This window comes from Alosa pseudoharengus, unplaced genomic scaffold (genome assembly GCF_046254945.1).
Source record: "Alosa pseudoharengus isolate Yale_2024_CS ecotype anadromous, Long Island Sound unplaced genomic scaffold, YU_APseudo_1.1 YU_APseudo_1.1_scf_10, whole genome shotgun sequence".
Taxonomy (NCBI): Eukaryota; Metazoa; Chordata; class Actinopteri; order Clupeiformes; family Clupeidae; genus Alosa; species Alosa pseudoharengus.
Genome location: NW_027468565.1, coordinates 27,173,524 through 27,183,523, shown reverse-complemented (window position 1 = coordinate 27,183,523; position 10,000 = coordinate 27,173,524). Strand labels below are relative to the sequence as shown.

The 10,000-nt window shown below is 48.0% G+C and overlaps 1 protein-coding gene across 1 annotated transcript in view; it reads right to left on the bottom strand.

The window, feature by feature from the left end:
* reln (reelin) overlaps positions 1 to 10,000 on the bottom strand; it is a 140,037-nt gene that overhangs the window by 10,576 nt on the left and 119,461 nt on the right. The window contains exons 45-57 of the mRNA XM_076269304.1: positions 9,690 to 9,939; positions 7,392 to 7,560; positions 6,504 to 6,644; positions 5,954 to 6,131; positions 5,436 to 5,629; positions 3,788 to 4,035; positions 2,889 to 3,043; positions 2,540 to 2,754; positions 1,957 to 2,134; positions 1,059 to 1,234; positions 749 to 855; positions 368 to 610; positions 1 to 115 (exon numbers count right to left, since the gene is read on the bottom strand). The exon at positions 1 to 115 is cut by the window's left edge and continues 61 nt beyond it. Of these exons, the coding sequence (XP_076125419.1) occupies positions 1 to 115; positions 368 to 610; positions 749 to 855; positions 1,059 to 1,234; positions 1,957 to 2,134; positions 2,540 to 2,754; positions 2,889 to 3,043; positions 3,788 to 4,035; positions 5,436 to 5,629; positions 5,954 to 6,131; positions 6,504 to 6,644; positions 7,392 to 7,560; positions 9,690 to 9,939 (2,369 nt within the window). The remainder of the gene's footprint in view (positions 116 to 367; positions 611 to 748; positions 856 to 1,058; positions 1,235 to 1,956; positions 2,135 to 2,539; positions 2,755 to 2,888; positions 3,044 to 3,787; positions 4,036 to 5,435; positions 5,630 to 5,953; positions 6,132 to 6,503; positions 6,645 to 7,391; positions 7,561 to 9,689; positions 9,940 to 10,000) is intronic.

Sequence of the window (10,000 nt, the reverse complement as noted above, 5' to 3'; positions counted from 1 at the left end):
GTTCCATCCTGGTTTTTGTTGGGCCAGTACAGATGGAAGGAGGGGTTGCCACAGAAACCGGCCGTGCGCACTGCATTGGGGTAGAAACTCCAACTCTCCTCATGAGAAACTCCCTCTACGTGGAGGAGAGAGAGAGAGAGAGAGAGGGACAGATGGAGAGAGAGAGAGAGAGATGGAGAGAGAGGGGGATAGAGAGAGAGAGAGAGAGATGGAGAGAGACAGATAGATGGACAGATGGAGAGAGAGAGAGAGATATGGACATATAGTTGAGGAGCACTTTTCCATCATAGGAGACAAAAATAACATCTTTTTTTTCTAGAACATCCACACCCAATCATTCAAGTGTCCCATGAGTGAACATTATTACCATCATCAAACGTGTCCAGCAGGATGCTGGGGTTGATGTCCGAACCCCCCACCAGGATGTTGTCCAGGGCCCACTGGGCTCGCTCCAGACTGGGCGTGGCCAGTCCTGAGGACACGGTGAAGGGCTGCCACCAGCGCAGGCGTGTGGCGTTGGTCAGCGCCCCCTCTGGGAGAACGATGTAGTCGCGCCGCACCGTCACGTACTTCAGATAGTCCATCTCATGCAGCAGGGTCCAGGACACGCCTGGCCAAACACAGACAGGTAGAGGGAAAAAAAAATGAAACGCAATCAATCAAAGATAATCAGAGATTTTGTTTTGTCAGATCTCTTAAAGCTCAGGTGTTGGAGCTCTGTGAAGAGGCTGGACTGAGAGGACCCCACCTCCGTCGGTGGAGTAGTCCAGCAGCACCCCTTCCCTGCGGCAGGTGGGCCGGTGACACATGGTCATGTTGTCCTCACTGCCAATCCTGGCCCAGTACTCCACAAACCTGCCAAACACCAACATGACTCATCATGCTCAACCACATGGCGGCAGACAACACAAACTGGTAAACAACACGACTCAAAAGACTATCATGTATAGCATCTATAAACCAGTGCCCCCTGGTGGCCTTCAGAACAACAGCATCGTATGGAAAATGAAACACTAAATGAGTCTGAAAGTGTATTGAGAGAGAGATAGGTGACTGACTTGGATCCACGGAGATCCAGGTCGGCCGTTACGGCCTGCCTGGCGTCGGCTCCGCCGAAGTAGAGCGCGGTGCCCTCCACCAGCACCCCGCAGTCGGTGCAGGGGTGCCCGCCCTCCAGCACCTGCCACTGAGGCCCGTGGGTGCCCTCCCAGTCAAAGCGCTCCTTTAGAGAGGCCTGCAGGAGAGAGAGGAGGGGAGGAGAGGAGAGGAGAAGAGAAGAGAGAGGAGAAGAGAAGAGGAAAGACCAGAGGAAAAGAGAGAAGAGAAGAGAAGAGGAGAAGAAAACAGAAGATACAAGATACAGAAGGAGAACAGAGGAAAAGAGAAGAGAGGAGAAGATAAGAGAGGAGAAGTGAAGAGATGAGGAAAGAAGAGGAGAGGAGAAGAGAAGAGAAGAGAAGAGAAGAGAAGAGAAGAGAAGAGAAGAGAAGAGAAGAGAAGAGAACAGAACAGAAGAGAAGAGAAGAGAAGAGAAGAGGAAAGAAGAGGAGAAGAGAAGAGAAGAGAAGAGAAGAGGAAAGAAGAGGAGAGGAGAAGAGAAGAGAAGAGAAGAGAACAGAAGAGGAAAGAAGAGGAGAGGAGAAGAGAAGAGAAGAGAAGAGGAAAGAAGAGGAGAAGAGAAGAGAAGAGAACAGAAGAGAAGAGAAGAGAAGAGAAGAGGAAAGAAGAGGAGAGGAGAAGAGAAGAGAAGAGAAGAGAAGAGAAGAAAAGAGAAGAGAAGAGAAGAGGAAAGAAGAGGAGAGGAGAAGAGAAGAGAAGAGAAGAGAAGAGAAGAGAAGAGAAGAGGAAAGAAGAGAAGAGAAGAGAAGAGAAGAGAAGAGAAGAGAAGACAGAAGGCTGCAGATGACTGAGGGAGACCTATGATGGCTGGCCACTGTGCATGGTGAACGCTGGTACCTTGAGGGGTGAGCTGGCGTAGCAGTTGGGTCCAGAGAAGCCGGGGTCACACAGGCAGCGCTGGTCCAGGCAGTCGCCATGACCCCCACAGTGGCGTTCGCACGCCGGCCCGATGTAGAAGTTCTCCACCGCCCACTGCATGTCAGAGTGCTGTTGGAAGAAGCGGAAACGCACCGCCCTGTACATGTGCGCGCGCACTCACACACACACACACACACACACACACACACACACACACACACACACACACACACACACACACACACACACACCATCATTACTGTGTACTGTGGGCTGTTTGTTCCAGGTTTTTGCTTGATCATACGCCTCTGTGCTAAACATATCCCAAGTGAATCACTTGGAGCTTGCAGCACAGATTCAGATGACAACACACTTGGGTCTTAAGTAGTGCTTTGACAGTGACACTGACGTCAACTCTGTTCCTGTCATAAGAGCCATCCTGTTTGTGTGTGTGTGTGTGTGTGTGTGTGTGTGTGTGTGTGTGTGTGTGTGTGTGTGTGTGTGTGTGTGTATGCAGGTATGTATGTGTGAGTGTGGGATGTTGGGGTGAGGGGTCACTCACGTGTCGGCTAGGTTGTCGGGCAGGGGGAACACGGCCCGTTTCCAGCCCTCGGCAGGGAAGAAGACGGAGGGCTGGGAGACCTGGCCACCGCACCTGGGGTCAGCCGGCAGGCACTGGGGCACCAGGTACTTCCAGGTCACGCCAAAGTCCACCGAGTACTGGACGTGGACCTGCCTCTCGGCGTGTCTCTCAGGCAGTGAGCAGCCTACAGCAATCTGCACACACACACACACACACACACACACACACACACACACACACACACACACACACACACATATTATTAGAAAAGACTTGAAGGAACAGCGATCGAGAAGGATTTTGGACTTTCAACACTTTCAACGCTAACCTTGAACTGCATGACCCAGCCCTTGTCAGGGATGATGTCATGAGTGATGGCGTACACCTCTCGGCCGTCCACATTGCCACACGCCATCACGCCGTCCGGGGAGTTGCAGAAGCGCTCCACCGCACAGTCTTCTGAGAAAAGCCAGTGGTCAGCCACTGGGAGAGAGAAAGAGGGAAAGAGAGGAAGAGAGAGACGGGAGGGAGGAGAGAAAGAGAGAGATAGGGAGGGACAGAGAGGGAGAGACAGAGTAAGAGAGAGAAGCTGTGTCATGTGCCAGACTAAAGACATTCTACAAACCCTGCCCAACAGTTTTCTATAAACATATCATTTGTACTTTAATAAACAGAAGCCTTCAGGTGATTTTAAGAGTGGTTGAGTAAAGCAGGCACCATATCGTCTTACCACTTCAGGCTTATCATTTCTTTAAATGGCAAGCATTGCCACCTTAGCACTTCTCAGTATATTCCTATAGATACACTAACACATGAATGATATAAATTACTGCTTATCTTCCTAACAGATCTGATGTCCGTATGATAAAGAGGGAGTCCGATAAGGTGTGTGGTTACATGTGCTGGCCAGATAAGGTGTATGGTTACCTGTGCTGGCCAGATAAGGTGTGTGGTTACCTGTGCTGGCCAGATAAGGTGTATGGTTACCTGTGCTGGCCAGATAAGGTGTGTGGTTACATGTGCTGGCCAGATAAGGTGTGGGGTTACCTTTGCTGGCCAGATAAGGTGTGTGGTTACATGTGCTGGCCAAATAAGGTGTGTGGTTAGCTGTGCTGGCCAGATAAGGTGTGGGGTTACCTGTGCTGGCCAGATAAGGTGTATGGTTACCTGTGCTGGCCAGATAAGGTGTGGGGTTACCTGTGCTGGCCAGATAAGGTGTGAGGTTACCTGTGCTGGCCTCGATCTCTTCAGTGGGACTGCGGCTGGACGGCGTACCGTCGGCTGGCGCCCTCTCGTGGTTGGGCAGGGCCACGCCGCCGAAGGTGTCAGAAATGTGGGCGCGTGAGTCCGAGCCGGAGACGAGCACGTTGTCCAGCGCCCAGTCCCCGTGGTCAGCACCATCATGCTGTGGCTGCCACCAGCGCACGCGCACTCCCTCCTGCCGGGCAGCAGGGGGCAGCAGCACATTCACAAAGCTGCCAGAGGAGAGCACACACACAGGCCGTTAGCAGCTAAACAGCACAACCACATCCTAAGACTCCATACTGTGAATGTTTCTCTAACTGATCTCAGTGAAGTGACCATGCATGGCTAGGTAGGAGATTCCGGCCTTAAGCATGACAATTCAAGTAAATTCCCTTTGCTTCTTGTCATTTAAGCAATAAGCATTGAGAGGCCATAGGTTCCAGTGGTTTTAGAACAGCTAAGGGGAGTTGTTAGGCACGACTGCTTTTCTAAAATCACTGGAACCTACGGACTCAAGTGGCTTATTGCTTTTCTAGAATGGTTACTGGGCAATTCCATGGAAAATTACGTTTTTTGTAACATCCATAATGCCAATAAAATGTGATGGTATGGTATGATGTGAATGATCAGTGAGGATAGGAGCAGGCTTCACTCAATTTGTCTACTTTTAAACTTTAAGAGTGCTGGCCTGGATAGTTATACATTAAGGAAAGTAGGAGAGAAGCCTACTATGCATACATACTCTTTTATTTGCACATACGCGTTTCGGCATGTGCCTTCTTTAGTGTAGAAGTGTTCTTCACTGAAGAAGGCACACGCCGAAACGCGTATGTGCAAATAAAAGACTATATATGCATAGTGCGGCCTCTCTCCTACTTTCCTTTATGATGTGAATGATTACATGAAATTTGAGCATTTGCTATTTTTGGCTGAAGAATGTACATGAGAAAAAATGCACAAAAAATTAATGTTACCATTCACATCATACAAATGCCAAGGCATTTCACTGGCGTTATGGATGTGACAAAAAGTCAATTTTCCGTGGAATTGCCCTACTACATATATCTGGCAAGATTTCATAAAACAGGCACAGCAACTAGAAATTTAATTATTTATTCATAGATAATCATTCTGCCAAGAAATATGTTTCTTCTATCAGAATGGTTGCCAAGCAACGTCGAGACGCAGCAACTCTAACTTTTGTATCAATTCGTGGTGGCGCAGTAATATGGAACGAAATGCAGTCAATGTGCAGGGTTGTGCTGGGTTTTACAACAGCATCAAATGCGATTCAGCCAATCAAGGAGCGGAACTATCCGTTTTAGAACTAGTGATAAACACTCTAAAAGTGCTGAATAATGTGGAGAGGACATTCTACTTCTTACTGATAAATTAACCCCAGAAAAAAGAGGAATAGACACCGATGGGATGTTAACCCTTCAGCAGGTAGGCCTACTGTCACACCGGTGTGATGAGAATGTTGGAAAATTAACATTCTAAAGAATATCTGGATCTAGATTCATGGAATTTTAGAACATTAAATTGTTGCGGAAAGGAACCTTTTAACAGAATGTTCAAAACTGAGAGTCCCAAGGGTTCTGGCCTTTGCAGTGACCAGACTGGTCTTTACCCGGGTTTGCTGTACTGGTCATAGAAGATCTCCATGAGCAGACTCCAACTGATGCCCCCGTTCAGGCTGAACTCCAGCAGCACGCCCTGGTTACGGTTGCTAGGTGGGATCATGCAGCCGTACATGAAGTAGAACTGGATGAACTCAGCGTTGGTCAGGTTCAGGTCCACAGTGACCAGCTGGCGTGTGCAGCTCTGTGCGCGTGAATGTGCACACACACACACACACACACACACAGACACACACACACACACACACGGATCATAAAGGACAAGAAATAATGATTACCAGAGAGATCACAGCCAGAGCAAAACTGAAGTTTACAAATGCCATATTATGTGTGCAGAGACGACCAAAACATGCTACTGAGGCAAACAAACTCACACACCTCCACAACTCACACAACTCACACAGAACACACCTCCGGACGGACTGCAAAGGACTGAGGTAGAGCAAGGCGTGTGTGTGTGTGTGTGTGTGTGTGTGTGTGTGTGTGTGTGTGTGTGTGTGTCTCCTACCCCGCTGAAGTGCAGCGCGCCTCCTGACGCGACGGCTCCACACACGCTGCTCAGCTTGCCACCGGTCAGCAGGTGCCAGTGGGTGAGAGCGGGGGCGCGGCTGAAGCTGTCCTTCAGCTGGGTGGGCAGCTGCACCTGGGGCTCGTCGCAGTACTCACCGCCCCACTCTGGGTCACACCTGCACGGATGCACGGAACGGGAGATGACCCAGGTCAGACGCGCCAAAAATGAACCCCGACACCATGGGGAAAAGAGCAATCTGTCACATTGCCCCTAAGCTCTGGAATTCACCTGGCCATCTCATAAGGCAATGGTGGTGGTATGAGGTACTGCACAACCTGGTACTACAAGAGAGCTAACTCAGCAATAGTTGGTTTGCATGCTAACTTCAGTGGCTATCTTGATTTTCGAAGCATTTTTGACGTCACATAAAAACTGTTGTTTCTCCACATTCTGATTAGTATTACGAGGTCATTTTTGGAAGATTTAGACTAAAAAAACATCACATAGCACCCTTAAAATGAAAGAAATGACACTAGTGGTCACTTACACACAGGAGCTCTGCTTGCAGCGTCCGTGGCCAGAGCACAAGTCTGGGCAGCCGTCTCCGATGTAGAGGTTGTCCAGGGCCCAGGTCTGCTGCTTGTCGAAGGGGGCCTCCTGGAACCAGCGGAACCGTGTGGCTGGAGACCTGGAGACGACAGAACAGCCACATACAGTACAACAGCTTCTCTTACAGTATGGGGTGTTCAGTGTGCAGGTTTGCACACACACACACACACACACACATACAGTACACAGGCCAGAGACACAGCCATGGTCAATACCTTCCATATTGTTGCATAATGTTGTTATCCAAAAGCTTATAAAATCAATATAAAATATATTTCACTCAAGTGTGTATCTGTGCTAATGCCTCTCTATTTTTGTTGTGTGTGTGTGTATCGGTGTGTATGCCTCTATTCTCTATGTGTGTGTATGCCTCTATTCTATATGTGTGTGTGTGTGTGTGTGTGTGTGTGTGTGTGTGAGAGAGAGAGAGAGTGTGTGCAGGCAAATGCTGTACTTGGCATAGGAGGGGATGGTGATGGACGCCCCACTCTCTGCAGGGTGTGTGTGTGTGTGTGTGTGTGTGTGTGTGTGTGTGTGTGTGTGTGTGTGTGTGTGTGTGTGTGTGTGTCAGTGTGTACCTGGCGTAAGTGGGGATGGGGATGGTCACTCGGCCCCACTTATTGTAGGTGTCGGAGACCAGCACTCTCTGCAGGGTGTGTGTGTGTGTGTGTGTGTGTGTGTCAGTGTGTACCTGGCGTAAGTGGGGATGGGGATGGTCACTCGGCCCCACTTATTGTAGGTGTCGGACACCAGTACTCTCTGCAGGGTGTGTGTGTGTGTGTGTGTGTGTGTGTGTGTGTGTGTGTGTGTGTGTGCCAGTGTGTACCTGGCGTAAGTGGGGATGGGGATGGTCACTCGGCCCCACTTGTTGTAGGTGTCGGAGACCAGCACTCTCTGCAGGGTGTAGGAGGAGCAGTCTGGACTCGTGGGCAGACAGTCCCTCACCAGCGGCTGCCATGACAGACCCAGATCCAGGGAGTACTCCAGCTCAATAGCTACACACACACACACACACACACACACACACACACACACACACACACACACACACACACACACACACACACACACACACACACACACACACACAAACAAATATATCAATATTGATTACAAATACCTAAGTAACCTACCAACAGTCATGAGATTAAGGCAGGGGTCTCAAACTCAAATGAGCTGGGGGCCACTTTGACCAACGTTATCTGATTGGAGGGCCACGTCAGTGTTAAAGAATAATACAAAAAAGAATGGCTATTTCTGAAAATGCAATGTTTATTTTTTCAAATACTACACAAAACTGCGAAGAGAAAGTGCAAATCTTTTTATCTCTTTTTAGATAGATAGATAAATAGATAGATAGATAGATAGATAGATACTTTATTGATCCTCAAGGGGAAATTCAAGGGTCTCAGTAGCATACAGACATAACACACAACATGCACTTACAGCAGAAATGGTAAACATAAGTATAAGTATAAACATATAACTAAACTCCACTGTACAATAAAGACAGTAGAAGATAAAACAGATAAGTAAAATTAACAAAACTAAATACTAAATACACTATATAAGTTAAATTAAGAAAGTCCAATGTGCTTGAGGGTGATCAAGCATAAGACGCTTGTAGTGACAGGGCCAGACACCTGCGCTAACAACCTTAGCTTATAAATAAAATAATGATAAAATAAATATTAATACAAATTATAAAAAACAAAAAGCATGTGTGTGTTTCACTCCAAATAAAAATATTTTCTTCTCATAACTTATTTAAACCTGCATGGAAAACTTTAAGTATATAAGTATATATACTTTTTTGATCCCGTGAGGGAAATTTGGTCTCTGCATTTAACCCAATCGGTGAATTAGTGAAACACAAACAGCACACAGTGAACACACAGTGAGGTGAAGCACACACTAATCCCGGTGCAGTGAGCTGCCTGCTTCAACGGCGGCGCTCGGGGAGCAGTGAGGGGTTAGGTGCCTTGCTCAAGGGCACTTCAGCCGCAGCCCACTGTTCGGGGCTCGAACCGGCAACCCCTCCGGTTACAAGTCCAGAGTGCTAACCAGTGGGCCACGGCTGCCCCTACGGCTGCCCACGGCTGCCCCTGCCACTTTAGGCACCAGGGTTAAGAAAACAACACCATTGGATTTTGACATCAAAATTTGAAAAGGCTTGAAAGTGGTCTTTGTAAGGCTTTGTAAGGCTTGAAAGTCCTACTGTGAATCTTTGAGTATCTAATTTTTTAAGTAAATGTATCTAATTTGCCACTGGATGGCAAGCACCTCAAATTATGCACTTTTCAGTAAATACTGGATGTTGAACATATTTGAGCAGGTTTACAGGTTTTGTCGTATTACCCACCCAAATTAACAGGAAAATAGTAGGCCTAAGATGTAAACCAACAATAGTAAACTATTACTAGCGTATAACCACAAAGCGTTATTATAGGCCTACAATAAAGTAGCCTGGTCAAATCGGTTCCTATCGTGGGTGACTTTGTTCTTCAGAGTCCTATTTTTACTACCCCTGCTGTCTGTACGCACCAGCATGACTATCACTGTTAATAGACAATAGATCATAATCTCCAAAAGGCAGATATTCTCCTTCAGAATCAGAATCTAGGTGAATAACATAGCCTACCCAAGACTTCATCACACGTGAAAGTTTTTTCAGCATTTAGTGTAGGTCTATTTCTGCTTCAATTTGTGCAAAACTATGGCCTGCATCGCTTCCGCGTCATTACAAACAAATGCACGTCTTCGTGTTTCTCGCGTGTAATACAAGTATTTCCTGAAAACGTTGTACAGCGAATTTGGGCTTGAATCGAAGCTCTGGATGTGTAGCAACTGGTGGAGATTGGGATTTGTCACCGTACTTGGGATCTATTGTCTATTTTAATTAGTGTTGTTGTTTGTCGCAACTTAAAAATACCCTCAAGGGCTGAATTACATCATTATTTTGACATTAGGCCGCGGGCTGGAATTGGGCCGGGCGCGGGCCGGATTTTGAGACCCCTGCATTAAGGCAACCTATTCTATATCTAAAAACCCTTTTGATGAATGTGGTTGTGAGTGTGTGTGTGTGTGTGTGTGTGTGTGTTTGTGTATGTGTGTGGAGGCTCACAGTAGCAGGAGTTGGTGACAGAGCAGGAGGCGGAGAAGTCAAACTGGATGAAAGCGTCCTGGCCCACGCTGATGTCGGTGGTGACGCCGTAGCGCGTGTTGGACTTCTCGATGAAGGCGAAGGCCTCGCCGTCTGAGCCGCACACGGGCATGCGCGTACCGCCCGGGTGCAGCAGCCACGAGCGCCCGTCAGTGGACGAGAAGTCGTCCTCCAGAGGGCCCCAGCCACTGGCACTGCCACCCACCACCACCTAGATACACACATACACACACACACACACACACACACACACACACACACACACACACACA